Source organism: Nilaparvata lugens, chromosome 3 (assembly GCF_014356525.2).
Source record: "Nilaparvata lugens isolate BPH chromosome 3, ASM1435652v1, whole genome shotgun sequence".
In the NCBI taxonomy this organism is placed as follows: domain Eukaryota; kingdom Metazoa; phylum Arthropoda; class Insecta; order Hemiptera; family Delphacidae; genus Nilaparvata; species Nilaparvata lugens.
The window spans coordinates 48,458,276-48,476,987 of NC_052506.1; the positions used below are offsets into that span (position 1 = coordinate 48,458,276).

The 18,712-nt window shown below is 33.0% G+C and overlaps 2 protein-coding genes across 7 annotated transcripts in view; one reads left to right on the forward strand and one right to left on the reverse strand.

The window, feature by feature from the left end:
- The first annotated feature begins 353 nt into the window (after positions 1-353).
- Positions 354-10,055, forward strand: LOC111043603 (B9 domain-containing protein 2). Of its 3 annotated transcripts, none has more exons than XM_022328589.2 (4): positions 354-866; positions 1,467-1,592; positions 5,929-6,063; positions 7,371-10,055. In XM_022328589.2, the coding sequence occupies exons 1-4, from the start codon at positions 779-781 to the stop codon at positions 7,547-7,549; spliced, it is 528 nt and encodes a 175-aa protein (XP_022184281.2). In that variant the 5' UTR covers positions 354-778; the 3' UTR covers positions 7,550-10,055. The 3 variants fall into 3 exon arrangements, with proteins under 3 accessions (XP_022184281.2, XP_039279850.1, XP_039279851.1); XM_039423916.1 differs by lacking the exon at positions 5,929-6,063 and adding an exon at positions 4,099-4,233 and having other exon boundaries at positions 473-866; positions 7,371-10,049; XM_039423917.1 differs by lacking the exon at positions 5,929-6,063 and adding an exon at positions 4,099-4,233 and having other exon boundaries at positions 474-866.
- LOC111043601 (limbic system-associated membrane protein) overlaps positions 10,045-18,712 on the reverse strand; it is a 474,975-nt gene continuing 466,307 nt past the window's right edge. Inside the window, exons 8-11 of one of the 4 annotated variants that reach the window (XM_039423919.1) lie at positions 18,461-18,588; positions 17,180-17,396; positions 15,663-15,788; positions 10,045-10,425 (exon numbers count right to left, since the gene is read on the reverse strand). In XM_039423919.1, coding sequence (XP_039279853.1) covers positions 15,673-15,788; positions 17,180-17,396; positions 18,461-18,588 — 461 coding nt within the window. In that variant the 3' untranslated portion in view covers positions 10,045-10,425; positions 15,663-15,672. Of the gene's footprint in view, positions 10,426-15,658; positions 15,789-17,179; positions 17,397-18,460; positions 18,589-18,712 lie in introns of all 4 variants that reach the window. The other 3 variants (XM_039423920.1, XM_039423918.1, XM_039423921.1) reach the window with 3 other exon arrangements.

Sequence of the window (18,712 nt, forward strand, 5' to 3'; positions counted from 1 at the left end):
AGAATAAGTATTCTACAAATTTTAGTTAAGCGCTAAACTTGTTAAATCTAATAATGTAGACTCACTGCTGGCTCTCAAGTTCTTACTTATGCCAGCAGTCGCCAAAATAAAGATAAATTAAGTTCTGATCTAATAATTAAGTTTGAGTTTGCTTATTTGTTTAACACTTTGTAACTTAATATATTATAATACTGTAATTTTGTTTTGGCAATAAATTTCAATTTCAATTTCAAATTTCAATTTCTGTACTATATTTTCAATTCAATTAATTTTATTCAATAACAATATTAGCATAGTCTTTTATCCAGTAATCATATTTTAATTAATTCAAACAAAAAAGTAAAAAGGAAATATGCTAAAAAAGAATTGTGATGTGAATAAAAATAAATAAGAGCTCATTGTTTTTAGAAATAAATTAAAATCGAGGACCTTGAAATCGAGACTGTTTTGAAAGTGACAGGTGACACGTAACCATAGCAACCACTTCAAACAAACTAGCAACTTGCACCTGCACCACCGTCTCTATAACTCTGTATGCAATATTCAATAAGTACTGCACGTTAGTTATTCTGTTTGACTTTTTAAAACTGTTTTTGATTATTTATAGAGTTTTAAGAAGGTCGATAAAAATAACAAACGATAGTTCAAAGCTCAAAATATTACCGACCATAGTATTTTGGTTTTACTTATTAGTACACCATATTGTATAGGAGAGCTCCTTAATCCTAAATATCCATTAGTACTGTGAAATGTAATCCTCATTTAAAATCATCAATTGATGGCTGAATTGTATATTATTGGACAAGTAGTTGGTGCAAGCAAGTTTCCCAGCAAAAGTTTATTTTGCAAATGGAGTTTACACACAGGTAAGTACGTGTTAGTTTTTATAATACCTATGAATAAGGTGAGCTACCATCAAACATTTTTCAAATAGTTAAATGATAAATGGTAGCCTCAAGATTTAGAATACATTATCATTGAAGATAAAAAATAATTTAATTGGATACATTTTTTGTAGTAGATTTTGTGTAAGTGTACGTCCAGTGCCAAAATACCTGTCATCAAATTTTTTCGCCTTTATTTTGTAACCAATTATGTAGTAGGCCTATCGGAAACGTTAATCAACATAATAAATCATCTCTAAGCATCTCTCTTATCTCTAATGTTATGCAATTTTAAAATAAATAATAATCTAATAAAAATATATTATTTTGAAATGACATAGAAATATTTTTAAAAAGTTACTTTTCAATTTGTATTATATGCTTTAAACCAACAGTTGCAATCATATGTATACATTTTATTTGTTTCTTGGATTCTTGGATGAATAACGTAGGATATGGGACTATTGTATTTCTTTGAAAGATGAAAATATTACATCTATAATATATTATTTTCAAAATTTTTGATTTGATATTCAAAATAATTTCTATTATTCTGAACTATGTACACATTATTTTTTTCAGGCGGAGGTTGGAAACTTATATCTGGTCTTAAGGAAGGACAAACGCAAGTTGATAACCCGGTCTATGACGAAGTAACTCATTGGAGTCATCCTATCGACGTTCATTACTCAACCAAAGGAGTTCAGGGTCAGTGATAAGCCTATAGCATAAAATTGTATTTAGAGGGAATGTCTACTTCAAAAGGAATCTAACATATTGATCAGGGAAGACAATATTTATATTGCATGTATAATATATAATAATAGGTTGTAGGCCAATTTTAATTATCCAAGATTTCAGTAGGTCAAGTTTTCAGTTTGTCAAGTTTTTGAGCACGGGTTACCTCATCATTACCACATCATCATGTCTGAACTATACTACTGGACTGATTAACTTGAAAATTTGCATATAGAGATTCCTAATTTACCGAGGATTGTTATAGGATTATTCAAAATTCTCCAAGATTTCAGTAGGTCAAGTTTTCAGTTTGTCAAGTTTCTAATTAGACCCTTGTGCAGCACGGGTTACCTTATTGTAATAAAGAATAGTTGAATTTTACATTACATTGATTCCTAATATTTTTGGCATATTGAAAAAAGTCAGCATCCTTTATAATAGGTATCATACCAATGTTTCGCATTTAATCAATATGATAGAGTTTTGAAGTCAGTATAAATATTTTTATAATATTATATTTTCAAATATTATAATATATTTTTTATTATTATATATAATATTAATATTTATACTGACTTTAAAACTCTATCATATTGGTTGAATGCAAAACATTGGTAAGATACCTATTATAAGGGATGCTGACTTTTCAATATTGAATCTTTGGTCTGCGTGCCAAAAATATTTAGAATCAATGTAATGTAAAATTCTACTATTCTTTATTACAAGCAGGTAACCCGTGCTCCACAAGGGTCTCATTAGAAACTTGACAAACTGAAAACTTGACCTACTAAAATCTTGGAGAATTTTGAATAAGCCTATAACAATCCTCGGTTATTGATTATTTGATAATCAATATTATTGACAGTAGGATATTATTGCAGTTACTGTTTGTCAATCTTAATTTTTATTGAGGCCTATATATGTTCACTTCTCGGTGAGGGCTTCAGCTTCACAACACTACTTTGTGTACAGTAGTTCTACAACTAAAAGACCTACTCCTCTTCAAAAAGTGAAGTAAGTTTTGAAAGTGAAGATATATAATAGCGCATGACCTGTGCGGAGGTCACCAACTACCAAAAAATCAAATACAATAATATTTTTTCATTCTAAAAAAAATCATCATCATTATCTCACTTCCACGGTATAGGCATAGACAGTTGGTATGTTCGCTTGCTCCGGTCGTTAGCCTTTTTCAAATAAAAAATTATCTTAAACAGAATTTGGAAAAAAAATTAGAATTGACTCGATAGATAAAAATAAGCAAGAGAGTGCTACAGTTGATAAATAAAGTGGTGGAGGATGAAGGAAAAGATAGAACAAAAAATGATTTGATGGGCGTGTTCATAAATGTATTCATTGGATCATACTATTCCATACTTGAGCCTTCACCATCTTGTCTTATGAGCCAAAATTAAAATATACATGAGTACAATACACGAAACAGAGCTGATTATCATTATAATGACTCACAATAGTAGATTATTTGAACCAAAACAAGATTAAATTGGAAAAAATTCTATAACAGGTTACCACAATTCCTTGAAAGTAATGATGATTTAAAGATCTTAAAAACCCATTTGAAAATTATTTAGTTGATAGAGTACAAGAGTTGCATACAGGAAGCAGGAGTCTGGCGTAGGAGGCATAATGACGAACTTTATAGGCTGTACCAGTATGCAGATATAGCCACTGTGATGCGAGTTCGCAGGCTGAGGTGGGCAGGACACCTGGTACGAGCTGACGATGCCTACCCCCCAAAGATGGCAATGGAAGGAAAAATATATGGCCGGCGAAGGAAAGGGCGGCCCAGAACAAGATGGATAGACGTAGTGGATAAGGATGCAGGAGTAATTGGGGTGCGAAGATGGAAAGGTGCAGCGGTGGACAGAGATGCTTGGAGGCGGAAATTGAGGGAGGCTGTGACCCGCGCTGGGTTGTAATGCCAAATAAGAAGAAAGAGTACAAGAGTTCCTTTCCCTTTCAAACCAAGACTAGGTTTGACTTACTTAGTCAAATTATGTAAAAATATTAGAAAATTATCAATTAATAATTATTAATAATATAATCATCAATTAATCATTCAAGATCAGTTGAATTATGTAAACTTAGTGTTGATTATGTATTATGTAAAATTATTGACCTGACTTGTCTTTACTGCATAACTAGAGTCCTTAGGACGTAACCATAAAAAATGTCTTCAATTATTTGTTTGAACATTTTTTGGATGCTTCATTACTTCCAAATTCATTAATTTTTCCATGCACCGTTATAACTGGGTATCGAATTTTTCACGTAGAATATTTACACTTTGAATTTGCTGTAAATGTCTCTATAAAGTTTGAGCATGGTTTTTGGTCATGTCTTGAAATATACATTTTTCAATTGTAATCATTAGAAATTAGTGATAATCCGTACTAGTATTGTAATTATTACTAGAGTTGAGATTTTGTTGATAAAGTGCTTGTTTGCTGGATAGGTTGGCCGAAAATCCATGTGCAAGTCTACCATTACGATCAATTTGGGAGGAGCGAGCTGTATGGCTATGGATTTTGCTTTGTACCAACAACACCGGGCTCTCATTCCATAGAATGCAGCACCTGGAGGCCAGTTGGTCAGTTTTATAAAAGTTTATTTCAATGGATACTTTTCAAACTGTTAATTGATTATATATTATCATCATTCCATATTTACAACAGAAATTACATTGATATTTGATACCGTATTAATGTATTTGAAGGCGTACAGTAAATGTTTACTTCTCGGTGAGGGCTTCAGCTTCACAACACTACTTTGTGTACAGTAGTTCTACAACTAAAAGACCTACTCCTCTTCAAAAAGTGAAGTAAGTTTTGAAAGTGAAGATATATAATAGCGCATGACCTGTGCGGAGGTCACCAACTACCAAAAAATCAAATACAATAATATTTTTTCATTCTAAAAAAAATCATCATCATTATCTCACTTCCACGGTATAGGCATAGACAGTTGGTATGTTCGCTTGCTCCGGTCGTTAGCCTTTTTCAAATAAAAAATTATCTTAAACAGAATTTGGAAAAAAATTAGAATTGACTCGATAGATAGAAATAAGCAAGAGAGTGCTACAGTTGATAAATAAAGTGGTGGAGGATGAAGGAAAAAATAGAACAAAAAATGATTTGATGGGCGTGTTCATAAATGTATTCCTTGGATCATACTATTCCATACTTGAGTCTTCACCATCTTGTCTTATGAGCCAAAATTAAAATATACATGAGTACAATACACGAAACAGAGTTGATTATCATTATAATGACTCACAATAGTAGATTATTTGAACCAAAACAAGATTAAATTGGAAAAAATTCTATAACAGGTTACCACAATTCCTTGAAAGTAATGATGATTTAAAGATCTTAAAAACCCATTTGAAAAATTATTTAGTTGATAGAGTACAAGAGTTGCATACAGGAAGCAGGAGTCTGGCGTAGGAGGCATAATGACGAACTTTATAGGCTGTACCAGTATGCAGATATAGCCACTGTGATGCGAGTTCGCAGGCTGAGGTGGGCAGGACACCTGGTACGAGCTGACGATGCCTACCCCCCAAAGATGGCAATGGAAGGAAAAATATATGGCCGGCGAAGGAAAGGGCGGCCCAGAACAAGATGGATAGACGTAGTGGATAAGGATGCAGGAGTAATTGGGGTGCGAAGATGGAAAGGTGCAGCGGTGGACAGAGATGCTTGGAGGCGGAAATTGAGGGAGGCTGTGACCCGCGCTGGGTTGTAATGCCAAATAAGAAGAAGAGAGTACAAGAGTTCCTTTCCCTTTCAAACCAAGACTAGGTTTGAGTTACTTAGTCAAATTATGTAAAAATATTAAAAAATTATCAATTAATGATTATTAATAATATAAATCATCAATTAATCATTCAAAATTAGTTGAATTATGTAAACTTAGTGTTGATTATGTATTATGTAAAATTATTGACCTGACTTGTCTTTACTGCATAACTGGAGTCCTTAGGACGTAACCATAAAAAATGTCTTCAATTATTTGTTTGAACATTTTTTGGATGCTTCATTACTTCCAAATTCATTAATTTTTCCATGCACCGTTATACTGGGTATCGAATTTTTCACGTAGAATATTTTACACTTTGAATTTGCTGTAAATGTCTCTATAAAGTTTGAGCATGGTTTTTGGTCATGTCTTGAAATATACATTTTTGAATTGTAATCATTAGAAATTAGTGATAATCCGTACTAGTATTGTAATTATTACTAGAGTTGAGATTTTGTTGATAAAGTGCTTGTTTGCTGGATAGGTTGGCCGAAAATCCATGTGCAAGTCTACCATTACGATCAATTTGGGAGGAGTGAGCTGTATGGCTATGGATTTTGCTTTGTACCAACAACACCGGGCTCTCATTCCATAGAATGCAGCACCTGGAGGCTAGTTGGTCAGTTTATTATAAGTTTATTTCAATGCTTCATACTTTTCAAACTGTTAATTGATTAGTATATTATCATCATTCAATATTTACAATTACAACAGAAATTACATTGATATTTGATACCGTATTAATGTATTTGAAGGCGTACAGTGAATGTTTACCGTATAATTCCTGTTGTAAAAGTTGTCGTTGCATTCGACTATTCGTATAGGAATTTTATTCATAATATTATAGATGAGATAAAATCATTTCATAAATAGAATAAGACGTTTCAGTGTTGTTATCCATCGGCAAACTGCTCACTATTGAATAACTTATTAAATGTTATTAAATAGAACGAATAGCAGTCAAATTTCTTCAATTAATGAATTCATTCACTTACTATGACATCGAGATCTTCCGGCAGGTCCGCCATAAGTAAGTGATTGAATTCATACATAGAAGGAATTTGACCGCTAGTCGCTCTAATTAATAGCAAAAAAGTTGAAGAATAAGAAACTGGAGTTGTCAGTATCATTAGATTGTGGTATTGTGGAAAAATACCACATCTCTTCCCATACAATCAAATAAATAAAATTTGGGTCTTGAATTTTATTCAACAGCTACCACTGTCTCGTAGGATGCTAAAATATGCTTAAATCCCAATGCGGTAAAACTATATTCTAAACTACTATAATCTTTGAAAAATAAATATATTTTGATTTTATTTGATAGCATTAGAATTTTTGTGTTGGTTTTTATTCATAGAGAATACATACAATTTGGGTAGAATAGTATTGACAGACAGGTAGAAAATGGTCTGCATGAGCAAATGCCTGTGCGCAAACCAATGTTGCATACTCAGTTGATTGATTGATTGATTGATCCGCTGCTTTTATTAAAAACCCAGTTGTTTACAGAGAGTAATTGTTTATATATTTTTTTATTATATTTATATAATATGGTAATTTATTGATTGTATTGCCCTATTATTTGTTTTATTTGTATATTGCTGCTTCTACCCGAGCTGTCTACAAATAAATAAATATACATTGTCATTGTGTTTCCATCTTGAAAACTTGGTTATCATCCTAGTTGACATGAAGTGAAGTTAAGACTTTTATTCTACAAAATAGCATTTCATGAAGTTTGCATTCTCTTGACTGATGAAAATTTAAATTTATTCAGCCTATATCCCCTGTGACAGAAATATTGAAATAAGAGGGGTCTAGTGAAGGTGAGCTAGATTTTGACAATTATTTGAGTAAGATTATTATTTTTCTTATTTTTGATGTGATTCTCATATTCAATATTTATTGATTTCTTTATTTTAGGAAGTTGGAGAGACGAGTTCATGCAATATTTTCTGGGTGGAGGACCTCAGCTACGTGCTCCAGATGTTATCTACTCAGGAAATGATCGTTATAGACTTCAAACGCAAACAATGGGCTCTGTTCATTTCCAGTTGGGCATCATATTGAGAAACTTTCATAAGTTTGGCATAGAAACGTGAATATAAAAATGAAGGTTCCAATATTAACACTTTTTGTGTGCTGTATAGATTTTATCGTATGTTCAACGGATTTCAGTGATACGGAACCAACAGTTCTGGATTCTTTGAATGAGACAACAGGTATTTATGATTCAACAGAGGATGAAACTCAAACTTGTGACAACGTTACTTGTTCCACGTCTGGTTTGAACAATTCCGACTACAATTCATCCACTTCAGTGGCCCCTGAAACTACAATCGCTTCTCTAGAATATGATAAGCCAGAGAGCTCTACTCAATCAGGGAAAAATAAAGAAGAAAATGGAAAAGGTTTGCCCGATTCGACACTTACTACCACAGAAGCTACTACAAGTACCTCAACCATAACGACAACCACTACCACACCTCCAGTAACTGAACTTCCGTCATCTAGCCGTCACCCAGACCAAGTGTGCTCATGTGATATGAAGGCGAGCGAATGTGACATTAACTGTTGTTGTGATTCTGATTGCACTGCTCTAGACAAAAATGTATTTTCTCACTGCCTATCGGATAAGGACAATTTTCCAGAAGATCCAAATCATTGTTTCAAGACAAATTTCATTTACAGGAATAACACTCCTCTCACTATATTCAAACATCACACCAAAGGTTTATTTTGTATTGCTAAGGATAACTTACCTGAAAGGTATCAGTACATCGACCTTTCTCCAATCAATACTTCCAAACAGTTTCATAAGTTACTGAAGAGGAGAAGAAAGAAACTCTTTTCTTGGCCCTCAAATTTCAAATCAATCAAACCTGATGCATTTCCGTCGAATTCAAATTACAAGACTGGTAGTAAAATTTGGATTTCTGATAATAGCTCAAATATGAGACCTTTCACATTACAAAAGTCAGCGGGATTTTTACTATGTGATGGCGAAGCTGATATGCAGTACCTCCATGATTGGAAGAGCAAATGTCTCAGGAATGCCCCTTTCAACTATTCAGATTGTGAATCTCATTCAAGTTTTCTTGACATGACAAGTTTCTACGAAAACATCACCCTAGTTCCTAATCCGTCAGCAATGAATTCTTCTCAACTGGAATGTTCAGACGAATTTTGTTTGAGATTTGATGCTTTAGTTTGTGATGAGAATATGAACCAATGTGTGAATGATATTAGGAAACCTAAATTCGATGTGAATTCAAATACCTGTATGAATGTTGTTGAGAAAGCTCTCTATATAATTCATCACAATGGAACTCAAGGAATAATACTGGCAGAAGTGCATTTCCACTTGATTAATATTTCAGTTTCAAAGGAGAGCTTGTTCAGACAAGCGACTGAAATCAATTTTCGATGGGTTTCAAATAATGACACGAGTAGTATTCTCAAGAGAAGTGGCAAACCAGGCTATTTGGAAGGGAAGCCAATAATTTCAGCACAGAAAGTGACTGAAACAGTCGATAGTCAAGATGAAAAATTGATGGCTTTGAGTAACAATCCACAAAATTGGTTGACTATTGCTGCAGCTGGATATGATGGTGAATGTATAAGTAGTCGGTTGAATGTAAATTTCAGACAAAATATGCACTCAGAATGCAAGCTGATTGTACCTTGCGACTGCGCTGCTGCTAGAAATAAATCTTGGTATGCAATTCTAGGAATGTATTCTGAAAATGTAACTAACATCCACAAAATCAATCTTCACATATCAAGCTATGGAGATCCAAATGCCACAAATTTAAACAGTTGGGTGCCAGTTGTTGTAGAAACTCAATCCAACCCTAACCGACATAAATTTGCATGCCAGAATATCTATTCAGCTGTAAGCTTCAGAATAATTTACTCGAAATTTGGTACTTTCAAAAGACCACAATCTAAAATAATTGGTATTTTTATCAATATTTTCGAGTCTGATAAATCAATAATTGAAGTGAAGGATCAAATTGATGTAATAAGAATAATCAGCTCTATTTCATTTGTTGATGCTAGTAAAACAGCAATTACTAGATTTGCTGACCCACCAGTCTATGAAATTAAATTGCCAACTGACTTTTTCTATCCATTTTTGTCATCAGGGCATAGGCAGTGTCCATCTATCAGTGTGATTCTAGTATTATTCACAATATTAATTTATTCAAATATATAAGAAACATAATTGAAGTCATGCGAACTGAAAAATCTCAATATACAGCATATCCCTGAAGTAATTTCCTCATTTTTACAAAAATTTTTGATTATTATGGCACCTGCACCGGAAACACGATTGTGCCTCACCAGTTAAGTTAATTCGTTAATGATTTCGAATGTACAAATATTTCAGCGATTTCTATTCCTTGCTTCTTTCTTGTATTGTAATTGATGTGGTTCTCATGGTTTAGGCATAAATATCTTCATTGAAAAGGGTAGTACGGTATGTTATATTTAACGTTAACTTTGATGTGTGATAATTTTGTAACAAGTAAATATGTTATACTTAACGTTAACTTTGATGTGTGATAATTTTGTAACAAGTAAATACGATTCTTTCCATCTAAATATCAATTTATTTCAATTTTACAATGAAAAAGAACGCCAATTACAGCTAGTTAAATACACAAAATATATAATTACACATTTATATTTACAGATTTATTTACAAAAAGTGAATTGCATTTGGAAGGAAATGAAAGGTTGAAAGTTTTTGAAGGAAAATAGGTAATAACTTCATCAAATACAATAATCACTCATCTAATAAAATTTTTCTTTGTACAACACTCACACGCTTATCACAATGTTCAAATTTGTTTTGTTTCTCTCAACTTTTCAGACAATTTTCAAGGAAAGTTCTTTGCACAAAAGTTAAGTTCAGCCACTTAGTACGCATGACGTTTCTGGGATCCATTATTCAGAGCCATTTTATAACTTCCTGGAAATGAAAAAAAGACTATTAAATTCTAGAATCCACTCTTTAATATGTAACAGTACACTCGATACAGTTTATATTCTATTGGGAATTGAATTATTTTGAAATAAATTAGAAAATGACAGGTACCGTAGGTTAATGATTTGATATTGATGGCATGCAATTACTTTTCATAGCATGAAAATAACGATCGAATACACATATTAAATAAACATACAATTACTTGAAAATTGTGGCATATATTTATATTTTGAATCTCATAATTATATTCCAAAAATAATGTTATTCAATCCAATTTAAAATATACATCTTCATATCCTTCTCCACCCTGACGAAAGGCCCACTTTCTTTCAATCAAGTAACTTTACTTAATTCCAACTTACAGTTTTCGAATGTTGAACCAGTTTGTAACTAGTTGAATGGAAAGGAAAGATGATGTGATCAGAAGAAAGATAGCCTATCTGTACTTAGAAATCTACTCTTCAAATGTTCCAATGCATTTAATCAGGTGTTGATTTCATATCAGGGCCGCTATTATCCCTGATATTTTTATCATTTTCGATTTAGATTTTTATAACTCAACTGCAACTAAATTTTATTTTATCACAATACAGGATTGCATTGTGATAAATATTAGATCTTACAAGATATTTGGAAAATCGTATGTGGGGAGTAATATCATGGAATAGTTCTTGAAATAAATATAATTATCGGAAAATAAAATGCATATCTTGATAAATATTTTTAGCTAGAGTAGGGCTGTATCAAGTATAACAGAAGAAGGTATTTTTTTCTCCTCATAAAAATGACCTTCAATGGAACAAAAATTATTAGGTACTCACTTTTTGGAACCCTTAATTACGTTTAATCCTCTTTTTGCTGAAATTTCAATAATCTTTGCTATTAATATGACAAGAAATATTATTTCGACTTGTTTTCCTTCCTATACAGAAATTTGAAGTGATATAACATCTCATTATTAACAGGCTTATAATATGCTTATAAATATGGCTTATAAATATGTGCTCGATTTTACTCATAATTACAGCTAGTTGATATACAATATAAGTTTTATGAAGTTGAGGAAAGTATTGGAAAGTATAGTATTGGTAAGGAACCAAAAGTATTGCTTTCCGAAAAAATTAAGGTCCCCCAATTTCTATACGTTTCAAGGTTCCCTGAGTCCAAAAAGTGGTTTTTGGATATTGGTCCAAATTGGTGAGAGTGTGTATGTGTGTGTGTGTGGTGTGTGTGTGTGTGTGTGTGTGTTGTGTGTGTGTGTGTGTGTGTGTGTTGTGTGTGTTGTGTGTGTGTGTGTGTGTGTGTGTGTGTGTGTGTGTGGTGTGTGTGTGTGTGTGGTGGTGTGTGTGTGTGTGTGTGTGTGTGTGTGTGTGTGTGGTGGTGTGTGTGTGTGTGTGTGTGTGTGTGTGTGTGTGTGGTGTGTGTGTGTGTGTGTGTGGTGGTGTGTGTGTGTGTGTGTGTGTGTGTGTGTGTGTGTGTGGTTGTGTGTGTGTGTGTGTGTGTGTGTGTGTGTGTGTGTGTGTGTGTGTGTGTGTGTTGTGTGTGTGTGTGTGTGTGTGTGTGTGTGGTGTGGTGTGTGTGTGTGTGTGTGGTGTGTGTGTGTGTGTGTGTGTGTGTGTGTGGTGTGTGTGTGTGTTGTGTGTGTGTGTGTGTGTTGTGTGTGTGGTGTGTGTGGTGTGTGTGTGTGTTGTGTGTGTGTGTGTGTGTGTGTGTTGTGTGTGTGGTGTGTGTGGTGTGTGTGTGTGTGTGTGTGTGTTGTGTGTGGTGTGTGTGTGTGTGTGTGTGTGTGTGTGTGTCTCAATCAACGGACTGACTTGAAATTTGGAACTTAAGGTCCTTACACTATAAGTATCCGACAAGAACAATTTCAATCAAATTCAATTCAAGATGGCGGCTAAAATGGCAAAAATGTTGTCAAAAACAGGGTTTTTCGCGTTTTTCTCAAAAACGGCTCCAACGAGTTCGATTAAATTTATACCTATAATAGTCATTGATATAAGCTCTATCTACTGCCACAAGTCCCATATCTGTAAAAATTTCAGGAGCTTCGCCCCATCTATGCAAAGTTCGATTTTAGATTCCCAATTATCAGTCTTCAGATACAATTTAAACAAAATATTTCAAGTGGAAAGGATTGAGCATTAAAATCTCTACAATTAATGTGTATAGTAACATTTTCACCTAAAAATGGAAATAAGCTCGAAATTCGAGAAAATGTGATTATTCAATTGCAAACTGTTGGCAACAGTTAATTCTATTAAATCATTCTCTATGAAGAGATAGCAGACCTCGTGTGTCTCCAGCGTTATAGTCCTGTCACCAGCTGGCTCAGATATTTTAATAGTAGACTTGAGATGCGCGTGAACACTTGCGTCAGGTGATCAATTCTCATAACGGCAAGGAAAGTTGTGTGAGTGCGCTACACCAGATTTTTACATCTTCTATATCAACAAATTGATACCAGTTTGAGATATCAATGTGCGGCTTTCGCCATTTATTTTCTCTTGGAACTCTGTATCGAAATCATGTATCACATGACCACCTTCTCATTTAAAAGAATGAATTTGGATTCATATGAGGGTCACAAATGTTGAAACGAGAGAGTAATTATTGTTGAAGAGTGATTTTTCATTTCAAATAGGATCCCCAATGAAACCTATTGTTCAAATTATTCTTGTAAGAGGAATATTTAGCTGTTTCCATAACAAGTAGTTCTGTGAGCAGTAGACCTCGCGCAGTTATAAACCGCAGCCTCCTCTTATACTGTCCATCAGAGTAAATCCTGTCTGTATGTCGCGTCGGCCAGATAACGGTGTGAAAACGGCTAATGGCTGTTGGAGTTGCTGTATCAAAAATGCTAACATCAAAAGCTAATCTCATTCAAGACAATATACTGTCAACAGGACAGCCCAAGTTCAAAGCAGAGAAAGTTCGAGAGACAATACTATGTTATTTTAGTTATTAATTGCATGCGTTATTGCACGCAATCAATACTTCATTTATTTATTTATTCACAATGGAGACAACGGGTTTCCCCAAATATGTCTCCTTAACAATAAAAATTGTACAGATACAAATGAAAAAAGAAAAATAATGATAAAAAATACGAACTTATGCAATAATAAATAATACAAAAAACAAAAATACCACCTAATTCAAATTCAAAAATGAAAAATACAAAGATTTCGAATACTTATGAAAAAAGTATAAATAAAACAAATTGGGAATTCAAAATTTATGAAAATTGAAGAATATAATAACAAATTAAGAACAAAAATTTTATCAATAGAATAAATAACATTTATAACTGAACGACGTCCCAAACCATAATATGCACATCCACACTGATACACCAACTATTCATTTGATCAGATCATGCTTACACAAGATTTAATTATCATTATAACGCTTTCCGGAAATTTAGCGCGAGAAAACCAGAAGTCATCTAGGGGCCCAGACAAGCTGTTATAAGTTCTTTGCATCCTACTGCATTAAAATTGCATTCAATGAGGCATGCAATAAGGCATGCAATTTATTGTCTACACAGCTGCTGATTTTTTACCAAGTTACATTGAGATATTGAATTGCATGCGTCATGGCATGCGATTTATAATCCACTCGACAGCTGATTTATGATGAATAATTCTATAGTCTGATTTTTACTTTCCTTGCCCTATTACATAGGTAAGGAAAGTATTGCTTTCCAAAAAAAAATTAAGGTACCCCAATTTCAAGTTTTCTATACGTTTCAAGGTCCCCTGAGTCCAAAAACATGATTTTTGGGTATTGGTCTGTGTGTGTGTATGTGTGTGTGTGTGTATGTGTGTGTGTGTATGTGTGTGTGTGTGTGTGTATGTGTGTGTGTGTGTATGTCTGTGAACACGATAACTCCATTCCTAATTAACCGATTGACTTGAAATTTTAAACTTAAGGTCCTTATACCATGAGGACCCGACAATAAGAAATTCAATAAAATTCAATTCAAGATGGCGGAAAAAATGGCGGATAATTACTAAAAAACCATGTTTTTCACGTTTTTCTCGAAAATGGCTCTAACGATTTCCTTCAAATTTATACCATGGATAGCTATTTATAAGCTCTATCAACTGACATGAGTCTCATTTCTGAGAAAATTTCAGGAGCTCCGTAATATTATTGAGAAAAATTACGGTTTATCACTAAAAAAACATGTTTTTCACGGTTTTCTCGAAAACGGCTCCAACGATTTTCTTCAAATTTATAACATGGATAGTTATTTATAAGCCCTATCAACTGACATGAGTCTCATTTCTGGAAAAATTCCAGGAGCTCCGTAATATTATTGAGAAAAATGGCGGATAATCTCTAAAAAACCATGTTTTTCACGGTTTTCTCGAAAACGGCTCGAACGATTTTCTTAGAATTCATACCATGGATAGCTATTCATAAGCCCTATCAACTCTTTATTATTAAAAGTTGCGAGATTCAAAGATTACAATACAACAATTTTTGAGCGAGTTCTCCAACGCAGGAGGTCACTAGCTATACCTGTTTCAAAAGTTACCTACTTTGCAAGATTTTTTGACACATCTATTATAGTATTTAATTCAAGCAGTTGACTAAAAAGAAGTTCGAAATTTATAGAAGTTTGTGAATTTGTAGTAAAACATAAGTTTTTGCTTCAGAATTTGAACATTTGACTACCCATACTGATATGGGAACGTGCAAAACTACCTATATAAAAATAAATAGCTACATTCCAGGATTTTGAAAATCGTATACGATTTATCAATTTCTATCGCCGTAATGGATACGTTTTTTAGGGGGTTTGATCCACAATTTTGTTAATTTGCTAGTCAATGATATTTTTGGATTATAATATTCAATTGAAATCTTCAATGATCTATTATAATATATCAAATAAAATATAATCGAATCAAATAGTGTTTTATGTAAAAATCGAATCATGAACATTTATACATACACGAATAATTAAATAGGTAGTGAATATTCCCCATACTGAGTCATACTGAGTGGGAAATGCGTTTTTTTAACAATATTAAAACATTATGATACATATTAAAATATGTATTATATATACCTATAATGTATATTCATTTCATCTACTTGGATTATTAATCAGAAATCTTGTTAATGAGTATTTTTTAACATCTAAAACCTATTACTTTGCTCATCCAATTTTTATTCGCGTAAAGGGTCGTGGTTGGACACATACTCACGATTGTTGTCCTATGAAACGCACAGCAGGAAACTGATGATGAGAATAGCCAAGGAGTGCATCAGCTTCCAAGAGCTGGCCGCAGCTAGCAGCGTCATGTCCTCCATACTTGGCTCCGATGGATAATCTGAAAAAATTATTGTTCTCATATTCCACTTGTAGAATGACAGTCTTGATTGAGCCCATAGCATATAGGCTAATAGGCCCGAGATATTCATTATATACTCATTATTCCTTTCAATTATTAGCCTACATGAAAACTAAGATCAAGTAAGAGCTATGTCAGAAATGGATAACTTCTCAAATGGAATATAATTCGGAAAATAAGATACAATGATGTATGAAGTGATAATTTTCAGATACATAGATCGAGTCTAATCAATTTATCAAGTTAAAATCTGTAGGTTACAGATATTGTTGAGATACTCTTCTCGTTCTATATATCATAGCAGAAGAGAAACCACTATAATTTTATTACTTCCCATTCCAATTAAACTATTTCAAATTCAATTATTGATGTGAACTATCAAGGTCAGTAATAACTGAATCACTATCAGGTACCAATAAGCAGTATTATTAGTGTTTGTTCCCACTATAAATAGAAGGATTACTTGATGAATGAATTATTGTTATTACGGTATGCATATTTGATTCATAATGTTGCAGCGATCCTATTTAAAGCAAACTATTTCACAAATATTATATAATTTGAAAATTGACACACGTTAAGAAAAAGTTTTAGGAAAGTACATACCGGTACACAAAAAGTTTTTAAATATTTCCCGTACGTTTTTGAAACTTTATCATCCTAAAAATGTTCGTGATATTTGAATAAATTGTTAATTTACCAGATAATGTAATACTTATTATAGGGGAACAATATTATTTAAGTACCTATCCTTGTGATCAGAAACTCCAATATTCAGTCTATATACTGTTATTAATGCTGCACCTGACATACGTTTGATTCTTTTTCTTGCTGGAATTTTCTTCTATATCCCTCACATAAATATTACTCACTGTTACAATGTACACACATACAAGTATACATAATACAATGCACACACATACTAGTACCATCTTTCAAATAATTCTGAACTATAATTTTAGACTATATTCTACAATAATTGTACCTCTCGGTGAGGTCCTCTCCAAATGTCTATTGTAGCCTTCCTCTACCTAGACATGCGAGAAGATTATTCGCATTATAATACTGTAGTTATTGAATAAAAATTCAAATTAAATGCTGTAAAACACGCCGTACAACTCGTCGGTGTACTGGGAAAACACATCAAGTCAAAATTTCACGTGTTTGAGAAATACCAGAAACTAACTTTGTCAGATGTATTTTATAGTCTGGTAATATCAACAAAGTACAAAGTCAATCTCTCACTATTTATTTCCATCTGTATTATTGGAATTGTGAAAATGTTGTTGATTTTTTGTACGATGGAAAAGTGGCTTTCAAGGAATTTATCTTGCACAAAAATAAACTGTAGATGATTTTCGGTACATTACCGTAGATATCCTCACCGGGTCCTCGAGTGTAGAATTGATAGAGGTCAGACACTTCATTCCATCCGTAACGATTTTTGGCCTGAATAATAGCTTCGTAGACTGAGTTGGCATGGAGGTGTCTGATGTTGTAGGACATGGCGTGGCTGAATGAGCCCGTGTTCACCGGCTGCAGCGTCACGTCATGCCACTTGCCTGGCTGCTGGTAAGTGTCGTTCATCTGAAAATACAACCAAAACGTTTCAAATTCGATTAATTAGCACGGTACTTCAAAATGGGACACTGCTCTACTGGAGCACTACTACTTCAATTATTATCTATCTCCCTAGTAGTTCTCAGTTGTGTAAGCTATAACAACGGTCTCAAATTCATTCAATCAACATAAAAACATAATATTCAATTTGAAAGTTTTTCATACCATGAACTATTTTGAGACCATCAACAAAATTACAATGTTTGAAAAAATCAGTGGAATATTAATAGTTAATAGCTAAAGAAAACTATAGGCTGTCCATGAGCGTGTTATACTCTGTATAGATCATATATGAGCTATTAACTATTAGCTATATATATAGTCTAACTATTAACTAATAATAGTTAATTAACTATCAACTTATGCTAAATATTAACTATTAGCTTATATATTAGCTATTATATGAGGTATATCCTGATGTGGTATCACATCTAATGACAATTAGATGAGTGGTGTCGTCTAATAACAATTGAGATTTATTAATCCATAAAGTGATAAAAACTCATGCTCCATAAGAAAAAAATAAATTCGAATTTATTATTGAAGGTGAACCTAAGTTCAAATTAATGTTAAATATTGTGTAAATACTTGGCTATGAGCCCTTGCTGGCTATATATTATTACCCATTAATACCACAGATCAATTTATTTGCTTCGTATAAAGCATGTAGAGCGATATAACTAGTTTTTTATATACTTCGATAATAATCTTCTTTAAATGCAATATCTCAGTAATTTTCATCTGTATATTCAATTAATTTTGAGTAAAATAATCTGACTTGCAGATTACACATTACAGAAATCCGGTTTACAAAGAGTCTAAATTTGTATAGAGCGAACTGTTTTATAAAACTTTGGACATTTTGTGAACATAATTTTGAAAACGCTCGAGTGTAGAATATGTTGACTTCAAATGAATTGATACATTTTTTGATGCATTTTTAAATTTGTGTTATCTTGTTACATTTTATTGCAATAATCAGTTATGGAATTGCATAGTCTGTTACATGATAGTGACAGCGTTCCCTTTACCATAACTTTTCTGTAGAGCAGTCTGACTTCTTCAAGCGGTGGGTAACTTTCGATCTGCCAAGAGAGGTTGTAACTGCTATGAGATCTGCTGAATGGAGCACTGTGAAACTGAGCTGGACTTGGTCTCCCTGCAAACAGGATGAATAAAAAATGACATATTTTTTCAAAATTCAATAAATTCAAATCAATCAAGATATAATTTTCAAACAATGATATCAAATATAAAACAATAAGAAAAGGCATCCATCAATG